Source organism: Epargyreus clarus, unplaced genomic scaffold (assembly GCF_041222505.1).
Source record: "Epargyreus clarus isolate Ecla_fem2 unplaced genomic scaffold, WU_Ecla_fem_2.2 ptg000009l, whole genome shotgun sequence".
Lineage (NCBI taxonomy): Eukaryota > Metazoa > Arthropoda > Insecta > Lepidoptera > Hesperiidae > Epargyreus > Epargyreus clarus.
In genome coordinates this window covers 13,615,657-13,635,086 of record NW_027332217.1, presented here as the reverse complement: position 1 = coordinate 13,635,086, position 19,430 = coordinate 13,615,657, and the positions used below count along the sequence as shown (strand labels likewise).

The following is a 19,430-nucleotide window of genomic DNA, read 5'->3' as shown; positions in this document are numbered from 1 at the left end:
ATTATCATTCGTTGCCTCCTATATTAGGGAAAAATGAAGCGTGATGTGTAAGGGCTTGGTTTATAATGGCCCTTTGACAAATTGGGGTAATTAGGACCTGTGTCTACACATTTTTTTTCGGACGTAAAATGCTTTAGCCTTAGCTATTCAGACCGCTGGGTTAGTTATTCAACGGCTGCATTTATTATAATGATTTAATATGTATCTTTACAATAGTTAAGCCAATGCCCAGCGCCCTTTGTGACTTGTGCTTGGCAATCTAGGGTCATCCCTTACCCACTTTCTAAAGTCCGTAATGGGTTGGCGCATTAGAATTGTTGACTTTGGCAAGGGTTAAAGATGTTGGACTGGGTTGGCGTATGAGAATTATAGAACTTGGCAAGGGTTATCAAAGATATTAAAGCTCGCTTTACTGTCAATATAATGCCCAGACAAATACAAGTATACCAATGGTGAGACAGTAAAGAATTATCAATTAATCCCGTCCTGTTATTGTGAATTGCGTACCTTTGCGGTTTTACTGTTGCAATATCATCATTTTTTTATCTTAGTTATTTATAATTCCACAATGTTTATTAGCCCATGTCCTCTATCACGCATGTCTATTGCAGACGCCAGCCCCCATAAACATGGAAATATAAAACTCCATAACATAGATATTACCACTAAGACCAATGCCAAGCAAATCTTGTTCGGTAAAATTGATCTTCGCGGTATATTCAGACCTGTAGCATTTATAGTTCAAGGTCACAGTGAACCATTGTGTGCTAGCCTTGTCTATATCTTGCCTGTATGAAGCAGATATCATATCAACGTTAGTTGATAAGAAAAGCCGTAACGTTTTGCGTGCTGTCGAAATATTAAACGATTTTATGCAGAATACTAAAATAATCTCTGTTTTTCGATGATTGAAAAAGTATTTGATTTTGTGATGCACATCTGCGTATTATTAATAATCAACCTTTGATAACTAAAGTTCGAGAATTGTCATTTTTTGCCTACCTAATGTAGTCAAATTTCGAACTATGCTAGGCAAATGTTTACAATTTATTTTTTACTAACCGACGTATATCAATACAACTTGCGAACAACCAAAAAAACCGTCACCTTAGGAATCTAATTTCCGAAATCTTCATAATCCAAATTATTATCGTAACTTGTCTACAAGTAATATACATAGTACATTTAAAATTGTATGTAAAACTTCTACAAAAGCAGTCCGGACAAATACCGCAAGGTTACTCTATTGAGCCTATACACTTGGCACTTTATTGTTTTGGAAATATGAATAAATTCATATAAAACATACTTCTATCTCATCAACGTCCTGTTCTATTGTCCATTAATAAAGTTTGTATGAAAATAGTTCAAGCATTCGGATCTTATTAGTATTTGGGGAAAATTGCGGGGTGGTAGCAAAAATATTGTAGTCACGATTCGGCACTGCGGTATAGCGTAACTAGGGTTGCCACTCGTGCTTTACTATTTCTCCTATTTTTTTATTAAAAATATTAAAGTACGAAAAATACTATATTTTCATCACCAATTCAACTGTTGTGCTTATTATATGTATATTAATCATGTTAATTTTATGAGTCTAAATTGTGTTGATTCATATAATTATTTTAAAAATAATAGAGCCTTAATGGCCAAAGCTGTAAGTAATACAAATAGACATAAAAAATGCATTTCTTTTTTACGAAAAAACCTAATCTTTCTTCATAAGAAGTGGCAACCCTAAGCGTAACGTATGTATTTTTAGTACGTTATAAATTTACTGAGAAAAATTTACCGCAAAGCGAACGCTATTTACATCACTTTTTTGCGAAAAATACCGTATTGGCACCATCAAGATTGGCGCGATACGAATCCGTAGTGCGGAAGCGTTGTAATAGATTATTTACCGGTTAGTTCAGTCGTAGCTCTTGTGGAGTATCTTGTGAGCGGCCTTGATCAGAGGCGTTAAGGTTTTCAGCTCCATGGCACAGTCGAGGAATGGATGGGAGAGTAGTTCTTCGGCTGTCGCCCTCGCGTCGGCATCTACTTGAAGACACTTGTCTAAGAAGTCTTGGAAGGCGGGCGACAACGACTCCCATCTCGGTATCTTTGGTCTGCCTACAGCGGCGATTAAATATAACGCTCTCAGAGGCGTTTCTTTCATGTACGGGGGCTGGCCTTCTATCATTTCTATCGCCATTATTCCCAGCGACCACACGTCTACTTTCTTGCCGTACTGTTTCCTTGTGACTACTTCTGGCGCCATCCAGAAGGGCGTTCCCACCATTGTTTCCCTTTTCTCGTCACCGACGATATTGGCACAGAATCCGAAATCAGTAACTTTTACTGTTCCATCCATTCCTAGGAGTACATTGTCAGATTTTATGTCTCTGTGAATGGTTCCTTTGGAGTGGAGGAACGCTATCGCTTGCAGAGTCTCTCTGCAAACCGCGGCTATTTGTCCTTCCTTCATCACCACCTCAGTGACAACATCGGTCAGTGACCCCCCGTCGAGTAGTTCCATTACCACCCAGAGATGGTCAGCGCTTAGGAACGCATCGAGGAAATTTACTAGGTTTTTGTGATTGAAGCCCTTCAATACGTTGATTTCGTTGAGTATTAGCTCCTTTTTGGATTGTTTCGTCAAGTCTATATCTTTGATCGCAACTCTGGAGTTATCTTTGCTGTCTATCGCGATGAATACAACACCTGAAGAAGAAAAACGAATTTGTTACACAATTTATCATGATATTTGAGACCATCATAATTATAAAATTCTTTGATTCGGATTTGTACGTTGTTCATTCATTAGTGTCAATATAGGGGACAAATTGCTAGCGGAGAGTATCAAATCTAAAGTGAATCTTCTGTTGCGATGGAAAACATAAAATAACCTCGTATTAAACATTTAATCGCACAATATAATTAAATGTTGCTTTCGTTATCGGAACACAATGACGCCAAATTGCCGTGCGATAATATGTTCATAAAGATTTTGCTGAATTTTTACTCTACATATTGCGTAAATGTCTACGAAAGTGTATTTTTATGATGTAATTGTAGCAAAGTAACATGCACTCCACCAGATATTAAATGGCCACTACTGCCTATGAACATCTGTAATCAAGACCGTATAGGACTGTAGTCCCACCTGAGGCCTGATGCATATCCGTTACTCCTCCTGAGAACTATATAAGTTTGAAGGCTTCGTATAAGTGTGTGTCCCTTACTACAACTTTAAAACCAGAAGACAGTGGCACTTGACATTGTTGTTATAATGCAATAATAGGTATGGGGAATAGTGCCTTCAGCATCTAACCAGAAATCAAATAGGTCTACCCCCAAAAAATAAGACTACAAACTGCGGCATACTATTTTGGCTCATTAGTTATGACTTATGACACATGCAAAGGGTGCTAATATGTATCTAGATACTAGATAGGTATATTCTTTGCACTGGTGTTCGTGTACTTTTTTCGTGAGCGTTTATTTCATCACTATTCAAAGAACCTAGTGCATGGGTATCGTAGTATAAGTGAACCTAGGCACACTAGTGTTTGTGTGCGCTAAAGTGTATGATTGGCAAGTTTATTGTTATAAGATTTCCGGTTCGTTAGATGGGCGATCTTAAGAAGATAGAAGATAAAGATTTAGGAGTAAGCGGAGGAATGAGAAACATCATACGAAACGCTTACAAATTTGTATTTCTGTCATTTTCAAGAATAGAATTGCAATTTTATTATTACAAAAATAAAAAAAACCTATTATAATGTAGACAAATCCAACAAAACTTCGTATCGTAAAATCCGTCAAGAGTTTTCGGCTGCAAGGCGTGCCCAAGAATTCTCATGAATTTGTATTTGCTGGAAAAACATTGCTCTCCATATTCGGATAAAAAATAAATATAAATCATTTGTAATTCAAAAACAAACCAACAGTACATCACTATACTGAAAGCTTTATACCAAAAATCATAGATTAGTACTTTCATCTATGCCAAAAACAGTCGAGAGGTAACTTTGTACAATTTTTATCATGATACTGAAATGTAAACAAAATGATCATGTGTTTTCTATGACTGCAATACTACAGTTTATTTACCCATATTAGGCAATACGGTAAATTAATCAAAAACTAATTTCAGTATCAGGAAAATACATTCATATAATCTATTAATAAATCCGCTTCATTATGCATGGGGATGAAAAATTTATGTTTTATGTTTTTCAGGCTGAAAATAGATATGATCTCTAGTTTTTTAGTGTTATTTATATCAGTCGTTTTGTTTGACCATGTATACATATAAAAAATGCAAACAGCCGATTGAGTAACTACTCCTATTTTCCTTATGGAAAACAACAATGGGGGATTTTTAGGAAAATGTTGTTAAAGGTAAAGAGATTGTTGTAGAATGATTGTGTTGGTACATAGGCTACAATAGGCATATATAGTTCCCTAGTAAAACAGTAATCTATAAAATATATTGCTGAATTGGATAAAGCCAATATGTTCAAGTAAATATTGTCTGTGACAAACCTTTGGTTTTTTTATAATGATGGAGTAGCAAACAAGCATGCAGTCCACCTGATAGTAAGTAGCCACTGCCACCAATGGACATTTATAATAAATGCTGATTCCATTAGATTATCACCTGAGATTGGTAACAGATTTGCTGTTACCCCTGAGAACTAAGTTCGAATGAATCAGATGAGTTGGTATGTTTTCTTTACCACATCCGTCATACCAGAATTCGGATGAATTTAAATGCTGTTATTAGGAAAGAATATTAAAAACAGCTAGAACGGCAGTGGTGCTTCCCAAGTCAAACCACAAAGGGCTCTACCACCTTTAAAAATGTTATGATGATTTGGCGTTCATTTCAGAATCATTAGGTAGACAGACATCTTTGTATATCGTTTGCTGTCTCATATATAAATAGATATAAATGATACCTCAATAAATCCAAGATAAGATCATTTTATGTAAATCACAAAGTGAGATTCAAGTGAGATAAAAATGTTACTATGTCATGTCATGTATTTTAAATTTCACTAAATCAATGAGTGAATACAATACTCAACAATATAAATACAAAACAATACAACATTTAATAATAAACGGTAAAATGTGTGTTACATTTTTTATAATAAAAATACATATAACATTCAGGTTATTACACATATTGTTTAAGTATCAAACTTTTATCTACACTAATATTATAAAGAGGAAAACTTTGTTTGTTTGTTTGGTTGTAATGAATAGGCTCAAAAACTACTGGACCGATTTTAAAAATTCTTTCACTATTCGGAAGCTACATTATCCATGACTAACATAGGCTATATTTTATATAAAATATATTTGATAAATAGATTTTGAGGCGGTACAAAGTTTGCCGGGTCAGCTAGTAATACTATACAATACAAATGCCTGTATATTTAAATTACCTACATGTTGTAGTATCTTACATTGTTGGTTATTTTAAACTGTGATATGAAGTGTAATTGAGTGTGCTGGTTTAATTTGATCGTAACCAATTGTGACCTCCATTTGCAATAATTAATTTAATCAACTAATCTACTAATTTGAGAACTGTGCATACCCTATTATGTTTTTATTAGGCTTCAAATGTTCAACTGTTTTTAGTAATTGCCATTGTGTTATTTTTTTTTAACAGCAGTATTAAGTCCTTTATCATTGTGTTATTTTTTGTGCAATATAACAGTAGTGTGTAGTGTTCCTATCTACTTTGTTTATCTGTGTGTCTTCTGTGTACTTTGGAGGGCGTGAGAAAGACACATAGAAAGTGTTCTAAGTCAGTCCCCAGGAGTAGCAATTGTGGCTAACCTCGGGTATCCAATCCTATATGGGAATTACTGATTCTAACAAAGAATTAAGGGATTACACAATCCGGAAATATTTTGAATAACACATACAATATGCAAAATTAAATTCCTATTTGTTACCTCCAATTTAATATGTAGAAAATATGTACTATATGGTAACTAGAACTAATCGGGAATGTTTCATGTGACATACTTGATACTGGTGAAAAAAGCCACTGAAAAACATGAAAAAACATGAAATTGATTGCCTGTTATGGTTAATAACATATTATGGTATTACACCAAGACCCATAAAGGATTTTTTAAATTAAAATTATACCATTTGCATAACCATAAAATGTGTGTTCATGTTAGAAATTTATTATCACTAGTTCTGTGATAAAATAAGGATTGTATCACATTGTAATAAAATCTTCATGTTTGAGAGATTTCACTGTACCAGCAGTGAAACAGTAGTAGGTTAATGAACATACCTAATAGTTAGTGTACAAATGGATACATGTTAACCTTTATACATAGTTATGATTTATTTTAGCATGTAATGATGTATGTCATACTCTAGTGTTACTTTACACACTTTAATGATAATGGAAACAGTGTTGCATGTTGGCAATCACACAGAAGCTGCTTATAAAACATATTTTACTGTTACTTTTGCAATGTCAAATATACATATATTTAAATATAGGAGTGGCAAATGAGTATGCAACTTGATGGTTAGTGGCTTCTCTCACTCATAGACATTTATAATCAATCCTAGTTTTGCCTAAGGCCTACCACAGACCCATTGCTACCCCTAAAGCCTAAGTTAGAATGTCTCAAAGAGCATGTCTTCCTTGCCCTTCAAACCAGAACGCAGCATTAAAATTAAAAGGCAGAAATAGATGTGGTGCCTCCGGAATCGATCTACAGAAGGTTGTACCAGTATGAAACTGTCTTAGTAGACTATGAATTTTGCAAATGTAAAGATTTTATGATGTTGATTTTATGGAATTTATTCCAAACATTCAACATTGTACAACATGTAAGATACTTCTTTTATGTGGACATTTATAATCAACTATATATAGGCATAATTTGCATTAATACTATATACATATACCAAACAAACCTTAAACATAATATTTGCAAACTTAACTTTTACTCAATATTTTTAGAAGCATCGTCTATATTTCTTTTGCTATAAGACTGACGTGAAATAGATAATTATTTACCTGAAGCACCAGCACCGAGATGTTTAACCCGCTGAAATCTCACATAGGGGTCATCCTTATTGCAGATCCTTTTCAACTCCTCATAAATTTCTTCGTCCGTTAAGGTGGAGTACATAAGCTCCTTCTTCCTCAATATAGGGCTCTCGTCAGGTTCACTGCCTATTAATGTAAGGTCCTGTATAACAGCACTCAAGTCAACCGTGGGGTCTTTTTTCTTAATGTTATTTTTATTTGACTGAATTGGCATAGTTTGCCGTTGTGAGTACTTCTCTACTGGAGCCACCTCTTCTTCACTGCTCTGACCGATCGAAATGTCGGAATCCTGGCTCTGATGTGCGTTTTTCTTGGCCAAAAACTTCGTCATCTCCAGCCCCTCCTTCGTAATCGCTTCCTCGGTCACGATAGGTTTGCATGGCTCCCGCTCGGCCTGTTCCTTTTTCAAAACATGGAAATTGTGGAACGTGACCGCCTGGATCGCGGCGTTCGGGTTCTCGCTTTGTTCTGCGGGCGATATCTGCGCGTTCAGCTGCCGCAGCCACGACGCGGGCAGCCCCTCCAACATACCCGTCTCGGAGTTCATGCTCACGTGGATGTGCTGCTTCACGTTCGTCGGCATCCCGATCTCCGTCGCCCTTTCATCCCTGTTGTGCTGTTTTTTAGCGAACAACTTCCCAAACACACCGCGGCCCGAGCGTCCTGTCATCGTGACGAGTCTTTATCAGTTAACCGATAGATAGCACACGAACTCCAACACGATCACTGTTTCAGATCACTAAACTACATCTCTCGCGCCGGATTCATAAGAATTAAAATTAATTAAGTATTGCCTTGATAGGAGTGGCTAATCGCGGACGGACAACACTCAAGACAGCAGCACCATCGGTCAGATTTTATCATCTGTCAGCCGTCTGCCAGATGATGAATTACACGGTTCGTTCCGTTATACGCATGATAAACGATTATTTTACTTTTTTCAATGTATATTTATTTATTTTTTATTTAAACATTTCTGTTCGTGACATTAATGTAACAAAAAAAATTGAAAAAAAGTATTATATGTATAAAATTAAGTTATATGATATTGATTTTAAACAATATTTTCCGTCAAATAAAATAATTTGAGAACATCATCTGATGGAACGGAACATACTCATTGTATTTGAGTTGGTAGTCTTGTCCTTGCTGATAAATAGGAATTTTGGATGATTCATACGTGGTGTCCACTGTATGCAATCTAGAAAAGTTTTTATGTAAAGATTACCTGCTTGTTCTATTCTCGATAAGAAACCGGTCAAATATCTAATTGATAACGAATATTAACAGATTAAATAAGTAATACAATACCTAACTAATTCTATTTACATTTAGCGTAAAACAAACTACTTACAAGGATGCTCTCTCTTAGGGTTAAATTTTATAACTACACATTTTATTATGTAATGAAAATGATATAGACGAAGTTGCATCTAAAGTTCTATTTTCTTAATTGTTTGGAGCTTCACATAATAAGCTACAAAATCATACATTATTGAAATAGAACATGTCGAAAAGTTCAATAGCGCGATTCAGAATACATATAGCGCCATCTATGGGAATAATGGACAAACCGAAAGTTTTTTAAATTTGTAGTGCAAGTTATGATAAACCAATTACAGTATAATCAAAACTAACATCAATAATAATGTATAAGTACGCTTCCTATTTTATTTGAAGAGACGGTATAATAAATTTTATTACCATTATGAAACATGATTAAGTTGTAAGTACCAATAGTCCATTAAATTTACTTTTCAACATTATGATGCCAATATATTATTCTTCTTCTACTTTCACGGAAACAATGTCGTGTAAACTAGAAGAATAAACTGCAATGGCTTTACGTCCTTAGGAATAAGGGTGAGTTTAGATCAAATTACATAGATAGGAGATACTGATGCGTATTTCTGTTTGTTTTAATTTTTTTGGGATACGCACGTGCAGACACGTGTTATTAGTGATGTGTCTATTATAGGTATGGCAAGAAGTTTTTTTTATCACAAGAATATTTTTATAAGGCTATATTTTTTAAGAAAGAAGAAAGACCATCGTCAGTCAGCTCGTACTTTAATTTTTTTTAAAGAGTTTTAAGTTTTAAGTATTCTTGGTATTTTCTACACTCATTTTATTTCCTGCGAATCGTCAAGATGGCGCTAGACGTTTCTGAATCTCGCTATCGAAGTCTTCACAACATATTTACCCCAGAATATTTATTCTGTGATATTGTCTTATTCATATATACAAGACCCAAACGGAGACTTTCGGAACACGGCCGCCCCTCGGACATGATCACGTAGCCCAGCTGAAATCTCCCTATGCCGAAATATTACGATGTAAACATACGAAAAACCTATAATTGATAGAAGTACTTAGTACCTTTTTTTATAGAGGGGGAAACCTACAAAAGGTACCCGACGACGTGGGAGCGACGCCGGGTTATGTGGGATTTTTAAAAGCAGTACTTAGTACCTATAAGTGTTGTAAATAATATTAAGTAATGTCTGCTATAATCTTAAGGCTATAATACGATTTTACGGCTTGCCGGTATACGCTGCTTGGACAAGATTGTAAATAATGCAGCGTTTTCGTTGCTGTTCTACGTTTTTTGACATGTCTGAGAGTTCTTTAAAAAAGTCCCCAAAGAAGTAGAGTCTACATACCAATCTGCGTGACCTGCGCGGTAGACTATGGTTTAAGCCCCTATGACACCTATCATTTTGAAGGTGGTAGAACCCTTTGTGGTTGGACTCCGGCGGCACCACCGCCACACCTATTTCTGACTAAAAATAGCAGTGTTAGGCGCTGCTGTGTTCCGTTTTGAAGACAGACTTTTCCGAGGCGTTCCAGCTTAGTCCTCAGGGGTAGCGGCGCATCTGTAGCCGACCTCAGGTAGGAATATCTGATCCTAGCTGTGGTTGATTACAGATATCCATTGGCGGCAGTAGCCTTACCATCAGGTGGACTGCATGCTCGTCTGCTACTCCTATATTATAAAAAAAAAACACCGAGAGGAAACTCTTGCCCACTGCCCTGCAATAAGACAGTAATAGGTTTACGACTAATGTATTAAGTATTAAACTGCAGTAACATCAAGTAAACTACCATTTGATACCTCGTGTAAATGGCCACAGGGCTATTCTGTCCAAAAAAAAAACAACTTTTAACCAAAATTCATTAATAGCAAAAATCTCCTCGAGTAATATAGGTAGGCAGTTTATTTGTAAAAAGGTCGTGAGGCAGAAAGGTCCAACAACAACGTTTTTATTTTTGTATAAATAATGAAAAATATTCCCCAAAGAACAAAGAAACATAATATGTAACTATCTGGTGGTATTCTGTTCTCCGTGACTCAGGGATGATAAACAGCGAATGGTTTTATTTTACACGATAAATTAATCACGTGTAAATGTATGTAAACGGTACCGGCCAGGCGGCTATTGAACTAACGTTATGCAAACGTATAAGTCAGAAAAAGAATAATGTTATTCTATGTTATGCCGTATGCAGGTGCGGTGATCGTGACACACTTTTTTCATACATTTTTTCAGTGCGTGATTGTCGGTAATAATATCTTTTCTGTACAGTTTCACAGATTAATCAGACAGTCATTTTACTGCTGCAATGAACTTTTGCGTTTACGTTATTTTTAGAAGTAAGCGTCAGTTTCGTGGGGTAAAACCCCACTTACTAAACCCCACTAAACCAAGACTTGTTTTATTAAATAATTATTTTTAATTAAAAAACGGGCTTCTATATATTAGTGGCGTACAATTAAGCTTATTATGATATCAATATGATCATATATTTTTTAATTATTTATTTATTACTTTATTTTTCATCGTTTGATGTATAATTGTATACATTTATTTTATTTATTTGTAATTGAAGGTGGTAGAACCCTTTGTGGTTCGACTCCGGCGGCACCACCTATTTCTGCCTAATAACAGCAGTGTTAAACGCTGCTGTCTTCCGTTTTGAAGAGTGTGGTAAGGGAGACATACTTTTTCGAGGCGTTCCAGCTTAATCCTCAGGGGTAGCGGCGCATCTGTGGCCGACCTCAGGTAGGAATATCTAATCCCATCTGGGGTTGATTACAGATGTCCATGGGCGGCAGTAGCCACTTACCATCAGGTGGACTGCATGCTCGTCTGCTACTCCTATATTATAAAAAAAAGAAAAAACATTTTATCGATATTATCGTTATGCGTAGAGCTAGTGTTGTACCAGACAGGGTATCAGGCGCGAACAATATTCCATAGTAAACAATTATTTCGTTACGGCCGCTATTTTTAGGTCAATAGCTGTAGGGATTCGCTCATCGGCTTCAGAAGCTCACACCTACCTAGTAGAATGTAATATGTATGCATTCATTAATATAAATACAAGATATAAAATATTACGTTATTGTATTTTATTTCCAAAATAGTTTTAGTCTCTATATTTATGATATGTTTAGGTATTATTTAAAAGTTAATAATCACAATTATTTACAAATATTATATTAAAAAATGATGTGTTTATTAAAGTGATAAGTAGTAAAGTATTTGTAAGACTAATTTAAAGAGTGTATAATTTCTGTAAAATTCAATATAAGTAACCAAGTAAAATCACAACATAAGCATCTTTTTAATTGTTTAATATGCCGGTGTCAGGATCAGATACTCGTAAACACTAGTTCCGTTCTAAAAACTAGTTTAGTACTAACATCTTGTTAAAGTTTTATTAGTCTTTAGTTCTAAAACAATCATCTACTACAGGATTTATCCACTGATCTAGATTCTATCTACAATTTGCCCATATTGCATGAGAGTATCAATTCGACTTTTATCTTATTAACTGAATTAGGCCAACAGCATAATGTTTCATTACTGCATGACGCGCTCATACATTCGACTGGGCGTTGTAACGTTGTGCCGCCTACTGAAAAATTTAGTCTCAGCGTCCACTCCGCGCGGTCCGCCTGTCGTTTCCCGCTACGAAAAACGATTATATTTTAATTATATTACACATTTTTATTATTACAAAAACACTAATTTTACATAGTGTTATTTTATTTTATTTTTTTTGTAAACATTTTAGAGGGAAACGACGTAACGCGTTATTTTGAATCGAGTTCGTTATTTGAATGTGCGTTTCGAATATTTGTGACATTGTGGATTAAAGGATTAACACAGAATTCTTCATTGTAAGGTATTTCCCATTTATTTTAAAATGCTTTCTTTAAAGACTTACATTGTTTGAAACTACTTATTATTATGAATGAGATATAAAATAACATGTTAAGTCGATATAATAGACATGCATTAATTATTGTCAAACAACGTTCTTTGACTGCAACATCACTACGGCTACATTTTATTTTTAAAATTTAAACTTGCGGATTCTATAATTAAATTTTAAAGTAAAACATAGCTGCTTATTTATGTTTATGATTTTATTCACCGCAGTGACGTGCCAATTGAGTCAGTATTTTTGATATTCATTCAAACGTATAAAAATACCACGAAATTTCTTTAGCTTAATACGAAACGTCGACGTAGGTACTTTATGGGTTAATGTCGACAAAGTAACACAAACCATACGCCCTAAAGTTCAAGGAAAAACAAGCTTTTTCACATCGTTGTAGAGGCGAGAATGTCGTGTAAATTCGGCTATAAAAACTTTGATGTTGCCTGCTTACAAATTTTCACCGTGTACTGTTTATACAAGTGTCGCTCCTGTGTTATATTAGAGCAATTACATTTTAGAAAATGGAACAGTTTTTTTTATAACAAAATGACACGAGCATGATAAAAGAACTTTGTGGGCGGAAAAATCGATCCGTTCACATATTGTTTGCTGGTTTTATAGATTTTTTTCAATGATAGCTTCTTGATTTAAAAAAAATATTTGGCCAATATGAATTAGGTATAATAAAAAACTAGGATTTTTATTTTTCTAATTAATCCATAAAAAATATGGATAAGGAACGATTTTGAAAAAATCATGCGTAGGGAGCGTTTATTGAAGGATAAATAAATAGGAACAAATGCCACAGGTAATAAATAAATATTACGTAAATCTTGTAATATTGGGTTAAAGCGATACTAAGATCGAAAGTATTCGTACTTGCGAATATGAACAAACAAAGAAAATGTCGTTGTCGAGAAATTGCGAAATCGGCATTTTCACGTTATGTGAAATAGTTTAGTGATGAAGCGTAACATTGTTTAATTAAGCTAATTGTCGCGTTAGACTGTTTGTCCTTAATTAGAACTTAAATTACGATTATAATAGAGAAGTATTTTAGGTATTTTGGTACTTATGATTTTAGACTAAAATTATCGCGGAATTGAGACATTTTATTATGTAACGGGTACTCACGATATGCGTTTTTTATTGCCGATATTTCGACCCAGTTGCATGGATCGTGGTCACGGCGAAACTTTGGTACTTTTTATGATAACACCACAGTTTCAGGTGGTGCTGTCTCTTTTTTACCGGTTTTGAAAAAGGGGGGTACTATTTTAGATTTTATGCATATTTTTAAGGTAAACTAAGTGTAATTTATACTGGTTTTGTCAGTTTGGTTTGACGATAATTGGTGACATTATTTAATTTAAAAAACGATAGTGATGAAATGAAATGAAAATAAAATGAAATGAAATATATTTATTTTGTATAGGCTAACGACGGCACTTACAAATTGTCAGGTACAATATTTTTCTTAAACTACTACCGGATCGGAACGCGACCTCTACTGAGAAAATCCGGTAGGAAACTCAGTGGGTTTGTCTTTTTTTTTAATAATAATTATTCTCTTTTTTTTAATGCCATCATTTTTACATATAATTAATAAAGCATTGTGTGATAAGATGTGTCCGATGGCGCATTATGCATGGATCAGTAGTCTGGAGGGGCTATAATTTTATCAAAATTAAATTTGTTTTCGTAATATACAACTACACGCAATTATATTATTTCACTTCATAGTTATAAATTTAGGAGGTGGGGTGTTTGGGGACGCTAGTACTATTGATTGACACCTCTGCCTATCTATAGGTACCTATGATTTTGAAAAACTTTCTGAGATATCTCACACTACGCTGGTGAACTAGAATGTTATCGGTGTTATCTTAGTATTATTATACAATTTTAATGTTTTGCTATTAGCTACGGCAACCTAAAAGCACTTTTGTCTATGGTAATTGAGTGGTTTAAAATCTCATTACTCTGTGGTGATCGGCGTCGGAACGGCGCCAATTTTTCACGAATACATTCTTTGATATCCGGCCTTATAGTTCATCTTTGGAACTATTTTTAAACGACCCCGCTTTATATTTACCTATATGTGTAGTACATACATTGTTTTAACCATAGAACTTTGGAAATAAATTTCTAACCCTATTTTGATGAATAGCAGATACTAGTGTACTTCTCTGGGGGCCTACCACCATCTTTTAAAAACTATCATAGTTCAGGAAAGTTTTATTTCCTCCTTAAAACAGTAAAATATTCCGTCATAAATAGTACACTGCATCTTCGTTTGCTATTTTAATTTTATAAAAAAAGTCAAGTAGCGACCCATTTCAATATTACGAAACACATTTTTTCAATTATGTGTAGAGTACAATATTTACGGATTTATTATAAAATTACCAAAACCTCCAAAAAAGTATATTACTTCTTACGTCCAATTTTCCTAGACATCGTGCTTTGAGACCATAAAATCAAATTTTCTATCAGTTCAATCCATTGTTGCCCAACCCGGGCTAACACCTAGATTTACAAACAGAGAGTTTCGTGATAAAGTGTTGTTAGTTACAAAGAATTTATATTATAGAGTTTCTTAATAATAGCTGGTGGCGAGGTGGTAATCGAGTCAAAACATGGATATCTTAAGAAAACCTAGACGATGAATCAAAATTATAAATTATCTTTTCATTTTTAATACAGTTATTTTTAAAATAAAAGAATTTCTTTTCAAAGACGTTTTTTTTCGCTTTAAGACTAGAAGTTTGGCGCAGACTATACCTACCTATGTTTTTCTTACCACGATCTTCAAACCAGGATACATCAGCGATTAGCCCTATTGTTATAAGCCAAGATGTCCCTGTAGTTGAACTATGAATGATTCTATTTATTTAAAATTGTATTATTGTTGTTATCTAAATAAAGAAATTAATGATCATTAATATTAGGCAGTTTTTTAACAGAATTGTGTCATCTATAACTAAGACGTCGTGTTCCTTTTGTAAATAAAAGTAAAAATTGTCTATGAATCTCATAGAACAATATTTAAATTGAAACGACAAATGAACAAACATGGCGGATAAGTTTATGCTCATTTCCGGTAGGCAGTTGACGGACATGGCTGCGAGACTTTCACTAAACTGATTATAGGCTTACAGTTACGTCTCGTAGTGAGTTTTCCGACTCGCTTTTCTTCGAAACATGTACGAATGATACTGATATGTAATAAGATAAATAATAATGTAGTAGTTTGGGTAAGAAAAAGTAGAGAAAAACACTTTATGGTATAGTCCGCGCCAAACTGCTAGTCCGCTCTGAAGTTGTTGCGAGCAGGTGTAGACATACAATTTGCTATGGCGACGATTCATTTCTATATTCAGAGCTGACTAGCAGTTTGACGCGGACTTTACTATAAAAAATGTTGAACGCATTTGTAGACCCGTTGATTTTAAAATATGTATTGCTATTTACTTTATGACACCATTACCGTAAAAATGGAAGGCAATACAAGTGACACACATACATACAAAGACGACTACCTAAATGCCAAAAGCTGCAAGAGATTCATCTACACTAATATTATAAAGAGGAAAACTTTGTTTGTTTGTTTGGTTGTAATGAATAAACTCAAAAACTACTGGAACGAATTTAAAAATTCTTTCACCATTCGAAAGCAACATTATCCACGAGTAATATAGGCTATATTTTACATGAAATAAATTTGATAAATAGATTTTGAGGCGGTACAAAGTTTGCCGGGTCAGCTAGTAATTAAATAATATGGTGTTATTAGCATTGATTATCTACTGCGCATTACATTGGTTTGATGACCCCTGCGCCACGTAGGTCCTCAATAAAATAATTCAATTTAAAACTTTAATGTTACTAAAAGGCCACGTTAACTTATCTGAAATCAATTTGGCTCTACATAAAACTTTACAACCTGACGAATCACTTTTCAAGTTACAATTTATTGATCAATAGCTTTTAGCCCTTTTCCGAAGGGTGGCTCCACGAAAACCACTAAGGGTGCGTTTTGTTACTTTTGCGATAAAATATCGAGTCACGCAAAGCCTTCCTAGCACAAAGTAATGGTCTGCTAATGTAAGATAAACATTTTCTGATTACATCATCTAATATAATGTAAATAAAAATATTATTGGTATATTTATGAGGAATACTTGTTTGAGGCTTTCAGTTTTTGAGGTACAATAATGTGTTTGTGCTACTGTAATGCGTTTTAAGTGCATGGGTTCATTAGAGTTTAATGATAAAAAGTTTTTAATCTGTTATGTATTACTTATATCCCGAAAATCTTGTTAAGGACATTTCCTTAACAAGATTTTCACCTTTCATTCATTAATGTAAATTAAATTAACCAAATAACGAATTAATGAAATAAACACATAACAGTTTAATTTATAAGTTTTTTATCGTAATTTATTAGTAATTCTTATAGAGAAAATAACAAAGATATTAAAACTTAAATTATTTCTTTTTACGAGGTGAAAAGGCCAACTAAAAAGCAGGAGGCACGACCACGAGCGATACTTATTCGATGAATTAATTATTGCCCTTGGAATATTCCTGTTCCAATTTTCCATGGAAGTTGAACGTCAGCCGGCGTTGGCGCGTCGCCATAAAATATCTTTACGCCAACAACGGGAGCTGAAGGCCAAGATGCGTTTAATTTGACGTTTTTTATGTAAAAGACCTAGCGAATGATCGGCCGATGGTGCAATCCGTCTAAAATGGGTAGGAACTGGGTAGGACTGGACGATCGACGTCGTCATTCTTTTGCGCGGGAGCAAAATTTTATCTAAGTATTTCTGGGGGAAATTGAAAAATCTTTGATGAAGCCATAATTATGTGGGCCTAATAACAACAGTGTTAAGCGCTGCTTGAAGGGTGTTGTAAGGAAGTCTTTTCAGAGGCATTTCAATTTAGTCCTTAGGGGTAGCGGCGCATCTATGGCCGACCTTAGGTAGGAATGTAATTAGAATTAATAGACCTTAGGTAGGGGTTGATTATAGATGTTCATGGGCGGTAGTAGCCATTCACCATAAGGTGGACTGCATGCACGTTTGCTTCTCCTATATTATAAAAAAAAAAACATTAAACCAGCATAGACAAAAGATTATCTGCCAGATATGCCAAACTATATTTGATAGGTATGTGACATAAATGTCTTTGGTATCTTGCTAGTTGGACAATGTATTAACTGCCACTCAAAGCCCACATCCTCGCAATGAAAATAGTCCGGTCACTTGTTCCAATAGAATATAATAGGGTCGACGACCGCCGCCATTTTGGTCTGTTTGTTTACGTTTTCTTTCGTTGCCTAGCACGCACCACGCATAGCAAGGGTTGTACAATCTATTACATATTTAGATTTAATGTCAGTCCTAAATTTAAAATACACGGGGGATGTTTGACGTTTTGGAAATCTATGCTATTTATTATCTATACGACTATTTTAATTATCTGTTATTCAATAAAGTGATTGATGACATTAGAGGAAGAACATTCTGTAATTTTAAAAGATGTTGAGCACAACTTTATGAGGTGGAAAAGTATTTTCTATTTCATTCGCGTTCTATGAGATAATAAATCCTAAAATTTTAAATAGCCGTTATATTCTAATTAGTTTATATAATTGTAAGGAGCGGGACTTTTACTTGAACATAGAACATTTATCTAATCCTCTAAAAGTAACTTGATTAACACTGAATGCTCTGAAAGTATAGGATAGAGGCTAATAAAATTTTGTAGAGCAATCAAATGTAGAGTACAAGTAAATAAATACTGAGCACGAAATTATATCAAAATAACTCATGAATCTGTCTGTACCAATCTACTGGTACCATTCTCTAATGGAACCCCCATAGATTAGAAAAGATTACTCACTCCTAGCAAGAAAATGTAACCAGTTTTGACAATTGAAATTGTCACTGTCGTCTATTTTCGTGTTTGTAAAATATTTAAAATAATGTAGTTTTTAGATCATTTACGAATTAAACGATATTTCTCTGCAGTTTTTATTCGATTTCGTGTTTTTGCACCACTTAACTGCGCATGTGGGCATTGTTCCGCGTAAATTACCATGACAGCCATTAGATGGCTGACAGAAATGTCAGCCGTTGAAGGCATTTAATTGCTTCCTTCAATTACAAGGCGGGGAGATATCTCTACTTATCTTTGGGAACCCTCTACAATGCCCTTACCATGAGTTTTTACGTTTTGACATTTTACAATAATTTGACAATAGTTTTTATTTTTTGACAAATATGACTGTTTTGGTATTTGTTTACGTATTGGCCCATACGATTTCCTAGTTCTGTCACAATCCGCTAGGGGCGGTGATTGGAAATTGTATGGGCAAATACGTAAACAAATACCAAAACAGTCATATTTGTCAAAACGTAAAAACTCATGGTAAGGGTACAGAACATGTACAGAACAATCAGTGTACACATTTACGTATTAATGTGTCGGGTTACATAATATTAATTATATTACCATAAAATTCGTTGTTATATTTAATAACATTATTTTTAACGTTTAACGTTAATTAACGTCGTCGAGGTCAAGCCAGTTCCGCGATGTCCCGTCAAGCGAAACCTCTTGCCTTGACGACTTCCAGTCTTAATTGTGATGTTCCTTATTAATTTAACATAGCTACATCAAACTAGTTTCGTCTCTTAAATCTCTAGTAGTACTCAGTTAACTCACATCTAGTACTCAGATTTTTGTTTTAAGTTTTATAACAAGTTATTATAATAGAAAAAGAAGAAAGACAGTAAGAGGAGTCTTGTAAGTACGCATTTTTTAATACCAAACTTTTAGTTATTACACTAAAACTTGAAGGATTTTTATAAGATTGAAGTAGCAAGCTAGCATGGAGTACAACCTGATGATAATTAACCACTGCCGCCTATGGACATCTGTTGTTGTGCCCGACCCCTTACGAGTATACTTCCTATTTGTAGTTGATTCATCAACATCATCATCATCAACAACACATTACTGTCCCACTGCTGGGCACGGGTCTCCTCTCATAATGAGAAGGATTAGGCCATAGTCCACCGCGCTGGCCAAGTGCGTATTA

At 34.5% G+C, this 19,430-nt stretch overlaps 2 protein-coding genes across 4 annotated transcripts in view; one reads left to right on the top strand and one right to left on the bottom strand.

Moving 5' to 3' along the window:
* Nucleotides 1-1,578: 1,578 nt before the first annotated feature.
* Pak3 (p21 (RAC1) activated kinase 3) lies at nt 1,579-7,947 on the bottom strand. Its single transcript, XM_073076777.1, has 2 exons — nt 7,055-7,947; nt 1,579-2,706 (listed from the first exon to the last, which is right to left on the bottom strand). Exons 1-2 carry the CDS (start codon nt 7,755-7,757, stop codon nt 1,913-1,915), a joined length of 1,497 nt encoding a protein of 498 aa, XP_072932878.1. The 5' UTR covers nt 7,758-7,947; the 3' UTR covers nt 1,579-1,912.
* Nucleotides 7,948-12,016: 4,069 nt separating this feature from the next.
* The window catches only part of Pif1A (PFTAIRE-interacting factor 1A), a 177,948-nt gene continuing 170,534 nt past the window's right edge, over nt 12,017-19,430 (top strand). For 2 of the 3 annotated variants that reach the window (XM_073076788.1, XM_073076786.1), the window contains exon 1: nt 12,017-12,280. The gene's annotated coding sequence lies outside the window, so the exon portion shown is untranslated. The remainder of the gene's footprint in view (nt 12,281-19,430) is intronic. The other variant, XM_073076787.1, reaches the window with a different exon arrangement.